Raw genomic sequence first — 14,466 nt, forward strand, 5'->3', positions numbered from 1 at the left:
CTCTCTCGTTCCCTCTCTCGTTCCCTCTCTCGTTCCCTCTCTCTCGTTCTCTCTCGCTCTCTCTCGCTCTCGCTCTCTCTCGCTCTCGTTCTCTCTCGCTCTCGTTCTCTCTCGCTCTCGTTCTCTTTCGCTCTCGTTCTCTCTCTCGTTCTCTCTCTCGTTCTCTCTCTCGTTCTCTCTCTCTCGTTCTCTCTCTCTCGTTCTCTCTCGCTCTCGCTCTCGCTCTCTCGCTCTCGCTCTCGTTCTCTCGCTCTCGTTCGCTCTCCCTTGTTCGCTCTCTCTCGTTTTCTCTCTCGTTTTCGCGTTCTCTCTCTCTCTCGTTCTCTCACTCGTTATCTCTCTCTCTCACTTGTTCGCACTCTCTCGTTTTCTCTCTCTCTCTCGTTCTCTCTCTCGTTCTCTCTCGTTCTCTCCCGTTCTCTCCCGTTCTCTCTCTCTCGTTCGCTGTCTCTCGTTCTCTATCTCTCTCTCGTTCTCGTTCTCTCTCCCTCGTTCGCTCTCCCTCGTTCTCTCTCCCTCGTTCGCTCTCCCTCGTTCGCTCTCCCTCGTTCGCTCTCCCTCGTTCTCTCTCCCTCGTTCTCTCTCCCTCGTTCTCTCTCTCTCGTTCGCTCTCCCTCGTTCGCGCTCTCTCGTTCGCGCTCTCTCGTTCGCTCTCTCTCGTTCGCTCTCTCTCGTTCTCTCTCTCTCGTTCTCTCTCTCTCGTTCTCTCTCTCTCGTTCTCTCTCTCTCGTTGTCCCTCGTTCGCTCTCCCTCGTTCGCTCTCCCTCGTTTTCTCGTTATCTCTCTCGTTTTCTCGTTTTCTCGTTCTCTCTCGTTTTCTCGTTCTCTCGTTCTCTCGTTCTCTCTCTCGTTCTCGTTCTCTCTCTCTCGTTCTCTCTCTCTCGTTCTCTCTCAATCTCTCGTTCTCTCACTTAATCTCACGTTCTCTCTCTTAATCTCACGTTCTCTCTTAATCTCTCGTTCTCTCTCGCTCTCGTTCTCTCTCGCTCTCGTTCTCTCTCGCTCTCGTTCTCTCTCGCTCTCGTTCTCTTTCTCTCTCGCTCTCGTTCTCTTTCTCTCTCGCTCTCGTTCTCTCTCTCGTTCGTTCTCTCTCTCGTTCCCTCTCTCGTTCCCTCTCTCGTTCCCTCTCTCGTTCCCTCGCTCTCGTTCTCTCTCGCTCTCGTTCTCTCTCGCTCTCGTTCTCTCTCGCTCTCGTTCTCTCTCGCTCTCGTTCTCGCTCGCTCTCGTTCTCGCTCGCTCTCGTTCTCGCTCGCTCTCGTTCTCTCTCGCTCTCGTTCTCTCTCTCTCTCGTTCTCTCTCTCTCGTTCTCTCTCTCTCGCTCTCGCTCTCGTTCTCTCTCTCTCGCTTTCGCTCTCCCTTGTTCGCTCTCTCTCGTTTTCTCTCTCGTTTTCGCGTTCTCTCTCTCTCTCGTTCTCTCACTCGTTCTCTCTCTCTCTCACTTGTTCGCACTCTCTCGTTTTCTCTCTCTCTCGTTCTCTCCCGTTCTCTCCCGTTCTCTCTCTCTCGTTCGCTGTCTCTCGTTCTCTATCTCTCTCTCGTTCTCGTTCTCTCTCCCTCGTTCGCTCTCCCTCGTTCGCTCTCCCTCGTTCGCTCTCCCTCGTTCTCTCTCCCTCGTTCTCTCTCTCTCGTTCTCTCTCCCTCGTTCTCTCTCTCTCGTTCTCTCTCTCTCGTTCTCTCTCGCTCGTTCTCTCTCTCTCGTTCTCTCTCTCTCGTTGTCCCTCGTTCGCTCTCCCTCGTTCGCTCTCCCTCGTTTTCTCGTTTTCTCGTTCTGTCTCGTTTTCTCGTTCTCTCTCTCGTTCTCGTTCTCTCTCTCTCGTTCTCTCTCTCTCGTTCTCTCTCTCTCGTTCTCTCTCTCTCGTTCTCTCTCTCTCGTTCTCTCACTTAATCTCACGTTCTCTCTCTCTCTCGTTCGCTCTCGCTCGTTCGCTCTCGCTCGTTCGCTCTCTCTCGTTTTCTCTCTCGTTTTATCTTTCTCTCTCGTTTTCTCTCTCGTTTTCTCTCTCTCGTTTTCTCTCTCGTTCTCTCTCTCGTTCTCTCTCTCGTTCTCTCTCTTGTTCTCTCTCTCGTTCTCTCTCTCGTTCTCTCGTTCTCTCTCTCGATCTCTCTCTCGTTCTCTCGTTCTCTCTCTCGTTCTCTCTCTCGTTCTCTCTCCCGTTCTCTCTCTCGTTCCCTCTCTCGTTCCCTCTCTCGTTCCCTCTCTCGTTCCCTCTCTCGTTCTCTCGCTCTCGTTCTCTTTCTCTCTCGCTCTCGTTCTCTCTCGCTCTCGTTCTCTCTCGCTCTCGTTCTCTCTCGCTCTCGTTCTCTCTCGCTCTCGTTCTCTCTCGTTCTCTCTCGCTCTCGTTCTCTCTCGCTCTCGTTCTCTCTCTCGTTCTCTCTCTCGTTCTCTCTCTCGTTCTCTCTCTCGTTCGTTCTCTCTCGTTCGTTCTCTCTCGTTCGTTCTCTCTCGTTCGTTCTCTCTCTCTCGTTCTCTCTCTCTCGTTCGCTCTCTCTCGTTCGCTCTCTCTCTTTCGTTCGCTCTCTCTCTTTCTCTCTCTCGTTCTCTCTCTCTCGTTCTCTCTCGTTCTATCCCTCGTTCGCTCTCCCTCGTTTTCTCGTTCTCTCTCGTTTTCTCGTTCTCTCGCTTTCTCTCTCCCGTTCGCGCGCTCTCATTCGCGCTCTCATTCGCTCTCTCTCGTTCTCTCTCGTTCTCTCTCGTTCGCTCTCGTTCTCTCTCGTTCTCTCTCGTTCGCTCTCTCTCTCGTTCTCTCTCTTTCGTTCGCTCTCTCTCTTTCGTTCGCTCTCCCTCGTTTTCTCTCTCATTGTCTCGTTCTCTCTCTCATTCTCTCGTTTTCTCGTTCTCTCGTTCTCTCTCACTGTCTCGTTCTCTCTCTCGTATTCTTTCTCGTTCTCTCTCGCTCTCGTTCTCTCTCGCTCTTGTTCTGCCTCTCGTATTCTTTCTCGTTCTCTCTCTCGTATTCTTTCTCGTTCTCTCTCTCGTTCTCTCTCGTTCTCACTCGTTCACTCTCTAGTTCTCTCTCTTGTTCTCTCTATCTCTCTATCTCTCTCTCGTTCTCTCTCTTATTCTCTCTCGTTCTCTCTCTTATTCTCTCTCTTAATCTCTCGTTCTCTCTCTCTCTCTCGTTCTCTCTCTCTCGTTCTCTCTCTCTCGTTCTCTCTCTCTCGTTCTCTCTCTCTCGTTCTCTCTTTCTTGTTCTCTCTCTCTTGTTCTCTCTCTCTTTCGCTCTCACTCGTTCGCGCTCTCGTTTTCTCTTTCTCGTTTTCTCTTTCTCGTTTTCTCTTTCTCGTTTTCTCTTTCTCGTTTTCTCTCTCGTTCTCACTCGTTCACTCTCTAGTTCTCTCTCTTGTTCTCTCGATCTCTCGATCTCTCTCTCGATCTCTCTCTCTCGTTCTCTCTCTCTCTCGTTCTCTCTCTCTCGTTCTCTCTCTCTCGTTCTCTCTCTCTCGTTCTCTCTCTCTCGTTCTCTCTCTCGTTCGCTCTCCCTCGTTTTTTCTCTCTCATTTTCTCGTTCTCTCTCTCGTTCTCTCTCTCGTTCTCTCTCACTGTCTCGTTCTCTCTCTCGTATTCTTTCTCGTTCCCTCTCTCGTTCCCTCTCTCGTTCCCTCTCTCTCGTTCTCTCTCTCTCGTTCTCTCTCTCGCTCTTGTTCTGCCTCTCGTATTCTTTCTCGTTCTCTCTCTCGTTCTCTCTCTCGTTCTCTCTCTCGTTCTCTCGTATTCTTTCTCGTTCTCTCTCTCTCGTTCCCTCTCTCGTTCCCTCTCTCGTTCCCTCTCTCGTTCCCTCTCTCGTTCCCTCTCTCGTTCCCTCTCTCGCTCTTGTTCTGCCTCTCGTATTCTCTCTCGTTCTCTCTCTCTCTCGTTCTCTCTCTCTCTCGTTCTCTCTCTCTCGTTCTCTCAATCTCACGTTCTCTCTCTTAATCTCACGTTCTCTCTCTCAATCTCTCGTTCTCTCTCTCTCTCTCTCGTTCTCTCTCTCTCTCGTTCTCTCTCTCTCTCGTTCTCTGTCGTTCTCTCTCTGTCGTTCTCTCTCTGTCGTTCTCTCTCTGTCGTTCTGTCTCTCTGTCGTTCTGTCTCTCTGTCGTTCTGTCTCTCTGTCGTTCTGTCTCTCTGTCGTTCTCTCTCGCTGGTTCGCTCTCGCTGGTTCGCTCTCGCTGGTTCGCTCTCGCTGGTTCGCTCTCGCTCGTTCGCTCTCGCTCGTTCGCTCTCGCTCGTTCGCTCTCGCTCGTTCGCTCTCTCTCGTTTTATCTTTCTCTCTCGTTCTCTCTCTCGTTCTCTCTCTCGTTCGTTCTCTCGTTCGTTCTCTCTCTCGTTCGTTCTCTCTCTCGTTCTCTCCCGTTCTCTCTCTCTCGTTCGCTGTCTCTCGTTCTCTATCTCTCTCTCGTTCTCGTTCTCTCTCTCGTTCGCTCTCCCTCGTTCGCTCTCTCTCATTCGCTCTCCCTCGTTCGCTCTCTCTTCGCTCTCTCTCATTTTCTCGTTCTCTCTCGTTCTCTCTCGTTCTCTCGTTCTCTCGTTCTCTCTCTCTCGTTCTCTCTCTCTCGTTCTCTCTCTCTCGTTGTCTCTCTCTCGTTGTCTCTCTCTCGTTGTCCCTCGTTCGCTCTCCCTCGTTCGCTCTCCCTCGTTCGCTCTCCCTCGTTCGCTCTCCCTCGTTCGCTCTCCCTCGTTCGCTCTCCCTCGTTCGCTCTCCCTCGTTCGCTCTCCCTCGTTCGCTCTCCCTCGTTCGCTCTCCCTCGTTCGCTCTCCCTCGTTCGCTCTCCCTCGTTCGCTCTCCCTCGTTCGCTTTCCCTCGTTCGCTCTCGTTTTCTCGCTCTCGTTTTCTCGCTCTCGTTTTCTCGCTCTCGTTTTCTCGCTCTCGTTTTCTCGCTCTCGTTTTCTCGCTCTCGTTTTCTCGCTCTCGTTTTCTCGCTCTCGTTTTCTCGCTCTCGTTCTCTCTCTCGTTCTCTCGTTCTCTCGTTCTCGTTCTCGTTCTCTCTCTCGTTCTCGTTCTCTCTCTCGTTCTCGTTCTCTCTCTCGTTCTCGTTCTCTCCCTCGGTCGCTCTCTCTCCCTCGGTCGCTCTCCCTCGTTCGCTCTCCCTCGTTCGCTCTCCCTCGGTCGCTCTCCCTCGGTCGCTCTCCCTCGTTAGGGCTCTCTCATTCTCTATCGGTCGTTCTCTCTCGTTCTCTCTCTCTCCGTTCTCTCTCTCTCTCTCTCTTCTCGTTCTCTCTCTCTCGTTCTCTCTCTCTCGTTCTCTCTCTCTCTCGTTCTCTCTCTCTCGTTCTCTCTCTCTCCGTTCTCTCTCTCTCGTTCTCTCTCTCTCGTTCTCTCTCTCGTATTCTTTCTCGTTCTCTCTCTCGTTCCCTCTCTCGTTCTCTCTCTCTCTCGTTCTCTCTCTCTCGTTCTCTCTCTCTCGTTCTCTCTCTCTCGTTCTCTCTCTCGCTCTTGTTCTGCCTCTCGTATTCTTTCTCGTTCTCTCTCTCTCGTTCTCTCTCTCTCGTTCTCTCTCTCTCGTTCTCTCTCTCTCGTTCTCTCTCTCTCGTTCTCTCTCTCTCGTTCTCTCTCTCTCGTTCTCTCTCTCTCGTTCTCTCTCTCTCGTTCCCTCTCTCGCTCTTGTTCTGCCTCTCGTATTCTTTCTCGTTCTCTCTCTCTCGTTCTCTCTCTCTCGTTCTCTCTCTCTCGTTCTCTCTCTCTCGTTCTCTCTCTCTCGTTCTCTCTCTCTCGTTCTCTCTCTCTCGTTCCCTCTCTCGCTCTTGTTCTGCCTCTCGTATTCTTTCTCGTTCTCTCTCTCGTTCTCTCTCGCTCTCGTTCTCGTTCTCTCTCGCTCTTGTTCTCTCGTATTCTTTCTCGTTCTCTCTCTCTCGTTCTCTCTCTCTCGTTCTCTCAATCTCACGTTCTCTCTCTTAATCTCACGTTCTCTCTCTCTCTCTCTCGTTCTCTCTCTCTCTCTCGTTCTCTCTCTCTCTCGTTCTCTGTCGTTCTCTCTCTGTCGTTCTCTCTCTGTCGTTCTCTCTCTCTCGTTCGCTCTCGCTGGTTCGCTCTCGCTCGTTCGCTCTCGCTCGTTCGCTCTCGCTCGTTCGCTCTCGCTCGTTCGCTCTCGCTCGTTCGCTCTCGCTCGTTCGCTCTCGCTCGTTCGCTCTCTCTCGTTTTCTCTCTCGTTTTATCTTTCTCTCTCGTTTTCTCTCTCGTTTTCTCTCTCGTTCTCTCTCTCGTTCTCTCTCTCGTTCTCTCTCTCGTTCGTTCTCTCTCTCGTTCCCTCTCTCGTTCCCTCTCTCGTTCTCTCGCTCTCGTTCTCTCTCGCTCTCGTTCTCTCTCGCTCTCGTTCGCTCTCGCTCTCGTTCGCTCTCGCTCTCGCTCTCGTTCGCTCTCCCTTGTTCGCTCTCTCTCGTTCTCTCTCTCTCACTTGTTCGCACTCTCTCGTTTTCTCTCTCTCTCTCATTCTCTCTCTCATTCTCTCTCTCGTTCTCTCCCGTTCTCTCTCTCTCGTTCGCTGTCTCTCGTTCTCTATCTCTCTCTCGTTCTCGTTCTCTCTCTCGTTCGCTCTCCCTCGTTCGCGCTCTCTCATTCGCTCTCCCTCGTTCGCTCTCTCTTCGCTCTCTCTCATTTTCTCGTTCTCTCTCGTTCTCTCTCTTTCTCGTTCTCTCGTTCTCTCTCTCTCGTTCTCTCTCTCTCGTTCTCTCTCTCTCGTTCTCTCTCTCTCGTTCTCCCTCGTTCGCTCTCCCTCGTTCGCTCTCCCTCGTTCGCTCTCCCTCGTTCGCTCTCCCTCGTTTTCTCGTTCTCTCTCGTTTTCTCGTTCTCTCTCTCGTTCTCTCGTTCTCTCTCTCGTTCTCGTTCTCTCTCTCGTTCTCTCTCTCTCGTTCTCTCTCTCTCGTTTTCTCTCTCTCGTTTTCTCTCTCTCGTTCTCTCTCTCTCGTTCTCTCTCTCTCGTTCTCTCTCTCGCTCTTGTTCTGCCTCTCGTATTCTTTCTCGTATTCTTTCTCGTTCTCTCTCTCGTTCTCTCTCTCGTTCTCTCTCTCGTTCTCTCTCTCGTTCTCTCTCTCGTTCTCTCTCTCTCGTTCTCTCTCTCTCGTTCTCTCTCGTTCTCTCTCTCTCGTTCTCTCTCTCTCGTTCTCTCTCTCTTGTTCTCTCTCTCTCGTTCCCTCTCTCGCTCTTGTTCTGCCTCTCGTATTCTTTCTCGTTCTCTCTCTCGTTCTCTCTCGCTCTCGTTCTCGTTCTCTCTCGCTCTTGTTCTCTCGTATTCTTTCTCGTTCTCTCTCTCTCTCTCGTTCTCTCTCTCTCGTTCTCTCAATCTCACGTTCTCTCTCTTAATCTCACGTTCTCTCTCTCAATCTCTCGTTCTCTCTCTCTCTCGTTCTCTCTCTCTCTCGTTCTCTGTCGTTCTCTCTCTGTCGTTCTCTCTCTGTCGTTCTCTCTCTCTCGTTCTCTCTCTCTCGTTCTCTCTCTCTCGTTCGCTCTCGCTGGTTCGCTCTCGCTGGTTCGCTCTCGCTCGTTCGCTCTCGCTCGTTCGCTATCGCTCGTTCGCTCTCGCTCGTTCGCTATCGCTCGTTCGCTCTCGCTCGTTCGCTCTCGCTCGTTCGCTCTCGCTCGTTTTCTCTCTCGTTTTATCTTTCTCTCTCGTTTTCTCTCTCGTTCTCTCTCTCGTTCTCTCTCTCGTTCGTTCTCTCTCGTTCGTTCTCTCTCGTTCGTTCCCTCTCTCGTTCCCTCTCTCGTTCCCTCTCTCGTTCTCTCGCTCTCGTTCTCTCTCGCTCTCGTTCGCTCTCGCTCTCGTTCGCTCTCGCTCTCGTTCGCTCTCGCTCTCGTTCGCTCTCGCTCTCGTTCGCTCTCGCTCTCGTTCGCTCTCCCTTGTTCGCTCTCTCTCGTTTTCTCTCTCGTTTTCGCGTTCTCTCTCTCTCTCGTTCTCTCACTCGTTCTCTCTCTCTCTCTCACTTGTTCGCACTCTCTCGTTTTCTCTCTCGTTTTCTCTCTCTCTCTCATTCTCTCTCTCATTCTCTCTCTCATTCTCTCTCTCGTTCTTTCCCGTTCTCTCTCTCTCGTTCGCTGTCTCTCGTTCTCTATCTCTCTCTCGTTCTCGTTCTCTCTCTCGTTCGCTCTCCCTCGTTCGCTCTCCCTCGTTCGCGCTCTCTCATTCGCTCTCCCTCGTTCGCTCTCCGCTCTCTCTCATTTTCTCGTTCTCTCTCGTTCTCTCTCTTTCTCGTTCTCTCGTTCTCTCTCGTTCTCTCTCTCTCGTTCTCTCTCTCTCGTTCTCTCTCTCTCGTTCTCTCTCTCTCGTTGTCTCTCTCTCGTTCTCCCTCGTTCGCTCTCCCTCGTTCGCTCTCCCTCGTTCGCTCTCCCTCGTTCGCTCTCCCTCGTTCGCTCTCCCTCGTTCGCTCTCCCTCGTTCGCTCTCCCTCGTTCGCTCTCCCTCGTTCGCTCTCCCTCGTTCGCTCTCCCTCGTTTTCTCGTTCTCCCTCGTTTTCTCGTTCTCTCTCGTTTTCTCGTTCTCTCTCGTTTTCTCGTTCTCTCTCGTTTTCTCGTTCTCTCTCTCGTTCTCGTTCTCTCTCTCGTTCTCGTTCTCTCTCTCGTTCTCGTTCTCTCCCTCGGTCGCTCTCCCCCTCGGTCGCTCTCTCTCCCTCGGTCGCTCTCCCTCGGTCGCTCTCCCTCGTTCGCTCTCCCTCGTTCGCTCTCCCTCGTTCGCTCTCCCTCGTTCGCTCTCCCTCGTTCGCTCTCCCTCGTTCGCTCTCCCTCGTTAGCGCTCTCTCATTCTCTATCGGTCGTTCTCTCTCGTTCTCTCTCTCTCCGTTCTCTCTCTCTCTCTCCGTTCTCTCTCTCTTTCTCTTCTCGTTCTCTCTCTCGTTCTCTCTCGTTCTCTCTCGTTCTCTCTCTTAATCTCTCGTTCTCTCTCTCTCTCTCTCTCGTTCTCTCTCTCTCGTTCTCTCTCTCTCGTTCTCTCTCTCTCGTTCTCTCTCTCGTTCTCTCTCACTGTCTCGTTCTCTCTCTCGTTCTCTCTCTCGTTCCCTCTCTCGTTCCCTCTCTCGTTCTCTCTCTCGTTCTCTCTCTCGTTCTCTCTCTCGTTCTCTCTCTCGTTCTCTCTCTCTCGTTCTCTCGTATTCTTTCTCGTTCTCTCTCTCTCGTTCTCTCTCTCTCGTTCTCTCTCTCTCGTTCACTCTCTCGTTCCCTCTCTCGTTCCCTCTCTCGCTCTTGTTCTGCCTCTCGTATTCTTTCTCGTTCTCTCTCTCGTGTTCTCTCGCTCTCGTTCTCGTTCTCTCTCGCTATTGTTCTCTCGTATTCTTTCTCGTTCTCTCTCTCTCTCTCGTTCTCTCTCTCTCGTTCTCTCTCTCTCGTTCTCTCAATCTCACGTTCTCTCTCTTAATCTCACGTTCTCTCTCTCAATCTCTCGTTCTCTCTCTCTCTCTCTCTCGTTCTCTCTCTCTCGTTCTCTGTCGTTCTCTCTCTGTCGTTCTCTCTCTGTCGTTCTCTCTCTGTCGTTCTCTCTCTGTCGTTCTCTCTTTCTCTCGTTCGCTCTCTCTCGTTCGCTCTCTCTCGTTCGCTCTCGCTCGTTCGCTCTCGCTCGTTCGCTCTCGCTCGTTCGCTCTCGCTCGTTCGCTCTCGCTCGTTCGCTCTCTCTCGTTTTATCTTTCTCTCTCGTTTTATCTCTCGTTCTCTCTCTCGTTCTCTCTCTCGTTCTCTCTCTCGTTCGTTCTCTCTCTCGTTCCCTCTCTCGTTCTCTCGCTCTCGTTCTCTCTCGCTCTCGTTCTCTCTCGCTCTCGTTCTCTCTCGCTCTCGTTCTCTCTCGCTCTCGTTCTCTCTCGCTCTCGTTCTCTCTCGCTCTCGTTCTCTCTCGCTCTCGTTCGCTCTCGCTCTCGTTCTCTCTCGCTCTCGCTCTTGTTCGCTCTCTCGTTCGCTCTCCCTTGTTCGCTCTCTCTCGTTTTCTCTCTCGTTTTCGCGTTCTCTCTCTCTCTCGTTCTCTCACTCGTTCTCTCTCTCTCTCATTCTCTCTCTCGTTCTCTCCCGTTCTCTCTCTCTCGTTCGCTGTCTCTCGTTCTCTATCTCTCTCCCGTTCTCGTTCGCTCTCCCTCGTTCGCTCTCCCTCGTTCGCTCTCCCTCGTTCGCTCTCCCTCGTTCGCTCTCTCTCGTTCGCTCTCCCTCGTTCGCTCTCTCTTCGTTCTCTCTCGTTCTCTCGTTCTCTCTCTCTCGTTCTCTCTCTCTCGTTCTCTCTCTCTCGTTCTCTCTCTCTCGTTCTCTCTCTCTCGTTCTCTCTCTCGCGTTCTCTCTCTCTCGTTGTCTCTCTCTCGTTGTCTCTCTCTCGTTGTCTCTCTCGTTGTCTCTCTCGTTGTCTCTCTCGTTGTCTCTCTCGTTGTCCCTCGTTCGCTCTCCCTCGTTCGCTCTCCCTCGTTCGCTCTCCCTCGTTCGCTCTCCCTCGTTCGCTCTCCCTCGTTCGCTCTCCCTCGTTCGCTCTCCCTCGTTCGCTCTCCCTCGTTCGCTCTCCCTCGTTCGCTCTCCCTCGTTCGCTCTCCCTCGTTCGCTCTCCCTCGTTTTCTCGTTCGCTCTCTCTCGTTTTCTCGTTCTCTCTCGTTTTCTCGTTCTCTCTCTCGTTCTCGTTCTCTCTCTCGTTCTCGTTCTCTCTCTCGTTCTCGTTCTCTCTCTCGTTCTCGTTCACTCTCTCGTTCTCGTTCTCTCCCTCGGTCGCTCTCTCTCCCTCGGTCGCTCGCTCTCCCTCGGTCGCTCGCTCTCCCTCGGTCGCTCTCCCTCGTTCGCTCTCCCTCGTTCGCTCTCCCTCGTTCGCTCTCCCTCGTTCGCTCTCCCTCGTTCGCTCTCTCATTCTCTATCGGTTGTTCTCTCTCGTTCTCTCTCTCTCCGTTCTCTCTCTCTCTCTCCGTTCTCTCTCTCTTTCTCTTCTCGTTCTCTCTCTCGTTCTCTCTCGTTCTCTCTCTCTCGTTCGCTCTCTCTCGTTCGCTCTCGCTCGTTCGTTCTCTCTCGTTTTCTCTCTCTTGTTTTCTCGTTCTCTCTCTTGTTCACTCTCTAGTTCTCTCTCTTGTTCTCTCTCTCTCTCGTTCGCTCTCTCTCTCGTTCTCTCTCGTTCTCTCCCTCGTTTTCTCGTTCTCCCTCGTTTTCTCGTTCTCCCTCGTTTTCTCGTTCTCCCTCGTTTTCTCGTTCTCTCGCTTTCTCTCTCTCTCGCTCTCTCGTTCGCTCTCTCTCTTTCGCTCTCGTTCTCTCTCTCTCTCGTTCTCTCTCGCTCTCGTTCTCTTTCGCTCTCGTTCTCGCTCGCTCTCGTTCTCTCTCGCTCTCGTTCTCTCTCGCTCTCGTTCTCTCTCGCTCTCGTTCTCTCGCTCTCGTTCTCTCTCTCATTCTCTCTCTCTCGTTCTCTCTCTCTCGCTCTCGTTCGCTCTCTCTCGTTCGCTCTCTCTCGTTCGCTCTCCCTTGTTCGCTCTCTCTCGTTTTCTCTCTCGTTTTCGCGTTCTCTCTCTCTCTCGTTCTCTCACTCGTTCTCTCTCTCTCTCACTTGTTCGCACTCTCTCGTTTTCTCTCTCTCTCTCGTTCTCTCTCTCGTTCTCTACCGTTCTCTCTCTCTCGTTCGCTGTCTCTCATTCTCTATCTCTCTCTCGTTCTCGTTCTCTCTCCCTCGTTCGCTCTCCCTCGTTCTCTCTCCCTCGTTCTCTCTCCCTCGTTCTCTCTCCCTCGCTCTCTCTCCCTCGCTCTCTCTCGTTCGCTCTCCCTCGTTCGCTCTCTCTTCGCTCTCTCTCGTTCTCTGTCGTTCTCTCTCTCTCGTTCTCTCTCTCTCGTTCTCTCTCTCTCGTTCTCTCTCTCTCGTTCTCTCTCTCTCGTTCTCTCTCTCTCGTTCTCTCTCTCTCGTTCTCTCTCTCGTTGTCTCTCTCTCGTTGTCTCTCTCTCGTTGTCCCTCGTTCGCTCTCCCTCGTTCGCTCTCCCTCGTTTTCTCGTTCTCCCTCGTTTTCTCGTTCTCTCTCGTTTTCTCGTTCTCTCTCTCTCTCGTTCTCTCTCTCTCGATCTCTCTCGCGTTCTCTCTCTCGTTCTCTCTCTCAATCTCTCGTTCTCTCTCTCTCGTTCTCTCTCTCTTGTTCTCTCTCATTCGCTCTCGCTCGTTCGCGCTCTCTCGTTTTCTCTTTCTCGTTTTCTCTCTCGTTCTCACTCGTTCTCACTCGTTCACTCTCTAGTTCTCTCTCTTGTTCTCTCTCTCTCTCGATCTCTCTCTCGTTCTCTCTCTCGATCTCTCTCTCGATCTCTCTCTCGTTCTCTCTCTCTCTCTCGTTCTCTCTCTCTCTCGTTCTCTCTCTCTCTCGTTCTCTCTCTCTCTCGTTCTCTCTCCCTCGTTTTCTCATTTTCTCGTTCTCTCTCTCGTTCTCTCGTATTCTTTCTCGTTCTCTTTCTCGTTCTCTCTCTCGTTCTCTCTCTCTCGTTCTCTCTCTCTCGTTCTCTCGCTCTCGTTCTCTCTCTCGTTCTCTCTCTCGTTCTCTCTCCCTCGTTCGCTCTCCCTCGTTCGCTCTCCCTCGTTCGCTCTCCCTCGTTCGCTCTCCCTCGTTCGCTCTCTCTCGTTCGCTCTCTCTCGTTCGCTCTCTCTCGTTCGCTCTCCCTCGTTCGCTCTCTCTCTCTCGTTCTCTCTCTCTCGTTCTCTCTCTCTCGTCTCTCTCGTTCGCTCTCCCTCGTTCGCTCTCCCTCGTTCGCTGTCCCTCGTTCGCTCTCCCTCGTTCGCTCTCTCTCGTTCGCTCTCTCTCGTTCGCTCTCTCTCGTTCGCTCTCTCTCGTTCGCTCTCTCTCGTTCGCTCTCTCTCGTTCGCTCTCTCTCGTTCGCTCTCCCTCGTTCGCTCTCTCTCTCTCGTTCTCTCTCTCTCGTTCTCTCTCTCTCGTTGTCTCTCTCTCGTCTCTCTCGTTCGCTTTCCCTCGTTCGCTCTCCCTCGTTCGCTGTCCCTCGTTCGCTCTCCCTCGTTTTCTCGTTCTCTCTCTCTCGTTCTCTCGTTCTCTCTCTCGTTCTCGTTCTCTCTCTCGTTCACTCTCTCGTTCTCGTTCACTCTCTCGTTCTCGTTCACTCTCTCGTTCTCGTTCACTCTCTCGTTCTCGTTCTCTCCCTCGGTCGCTCTCCCTCGGTCGCTCTCCCTCGGTCGCTCTCCCTCGGTCGCTCTCTCTCCCTCGGTCGCTCTCTCTCCCTCGGTCGCTCTCCCTCGTTCGCTCTCCCACGTTCGCTCTCCCTCGTTCGCTCTCCCTCGTTCGCTCTCCCTCGTTCGCTCTCCCTCGTTCGCTCTCCCTCGTTAGCGCGCTCTCGTTCTCTCTCGGTCGTTCTCTCACGTTCTCTCTCTCTCCGTTCTCTCTCTCTCTCTCCGTTCTCTCTCTCTTTCTCTTCTCGTTCTCTCTCTCGTTCTCTCTCGTTCTCTCTCTTAATCTCTCGTTCTCTCTCTCTCGCGTTCTCTCTCTCTTGTTCTCTCTCTCTCGTTCTCTCTCTCGTTCGCTCTCTCTCGTTCGCTCTCTCTCGTTTTATCTTTCTCGTTTTCTCGTTCTCGTTTTCTCGTTCTCGTTTTCTCGTTCTCTGTCTCGTTCTCTCTCTCTCTCGATCTCTCGTTCTCTCTCTCGTTCGCTCTCTCGTTCGCTCTCTCGTTCGCTCTCTCGTTCGCTCTCTCTCTCGCTCTCTCGTTCGCTCTCTCTTTCTCTCTCTCGTTCTCTCTCGTTCTCTCCCTCGTTCGCTCTCTCTCGTTTTCTCGTTCTCTCTCGTTTTCTCGTTCTCTCGCTTTCTCTCTCGTTCGCTCTCTCTCGTTCGCTCTCTCTCGTTCGCTCTCTCTCGTTCGCTCTCTCTCGTTCGCTCTCTCTCGTTCGCTCTCGTTCGCTCTCTCTCTCGTTCTCTCTCTTTTGTTCGCTCTTTCTCTCGTTCTCTCTCTTTCGTTCGCTCTCTCTCTTTCGTTCGCTCTCCCTCGTTTTCTCTCTCATTCTCTCGTTCTCTCATTCTCTCGTTTTCTCGTACTCTCGTTCTCTCTCTGTCTCGTTCTCTCTCTCGTATTCTTTCTCGTTCTCTCTCGCTCTCGTTCTCTCTCGCTCTCGTTCTCTCTCGCTCTCGTTCTCTCTCGCTCTCGTTCTCTCTCGCTCTCGTTCTCTCTCGCTCTCGTTCTCTCTCGCTCTCGTTCTCTCTCGCTCTCGTTCTGCCTCTCGTATTCTTTCTCGTTCTCTCTCTCGTATTCTTTCTCGTTCTCTCTCTCGTTCTCTCTCTCTCGTTCTCTCTCTAGTTCTCTCTCTTGTTCTCTCTATCTCTCTATCTCTCTCTCGATCTCTCTCTCGTTCTCTCTCTTATTCTCTCTCTTAATCTCTCGTTCTCTCTCTCTCTCTCGTTCTCTCTCTCTCGTTCTCTCTCTCTCGTTCTCTCAATCTCTCGTTCTCTCTCGCTCTTGTTCTGCCTCTCGTATTCTTTCTCGTTCTCTCTCTCGTATTCTTTCTCGTTCTCTCTCTCGTTCTCTCTCTCTCGTTCTCTCTCTAGTTCTCTCTCTTGTTCTCTCTATCTCTCTATCTCTCTCTCGATCTCTCTCTCGT

At 52.4% G+C, this 14,466-nt stretch overlaps 2 protein-coding genes across 3 annotated transcripts in view; one reads left to right on the top strand and one right to left on the bottom strand.

Moving 5' to 3' along the window:
* The window catches only part of bmp6 (bone morphogenetic protein 6), a 528,049-nt gene that overhangs the window by 237,850 nt on the left and 275,733 nt on the right, over positions 1-14,466 (top strand). The gene's annotated exons all lie outside the window — the stretch shown is intronic.
* LOC137369684 (octapeptide-repeat protein T2-like) lies at positions 404-1,484 on the bottom strand (the record flags this gene model as incomplete). Its single annotated transcript, XM_068031022.1, has 3 exons — positions 404-451; positions 1,120-1,168; positions 1,450-1,484. Coding segments are annotated over 3 exons (132 nt in total), but the record flags the coding sequence as incomplete, so codon positions are not given.

Source organism: Heterodontus francisci, chromosome 5 (assembly GCF_036365525.1).
Source record: "Heterodontus francisci isolate sHetFra1 chromosome 5, sHetFra1.hap1, whole genome shotgun sequence".
Taxonomy (NCBI): Eukaryota; Metazoa; Chordata; class Chondrichthyes; order Heterodontiformes; family Heterodontidae; genus Heterodontus; species Heterodontus francisci.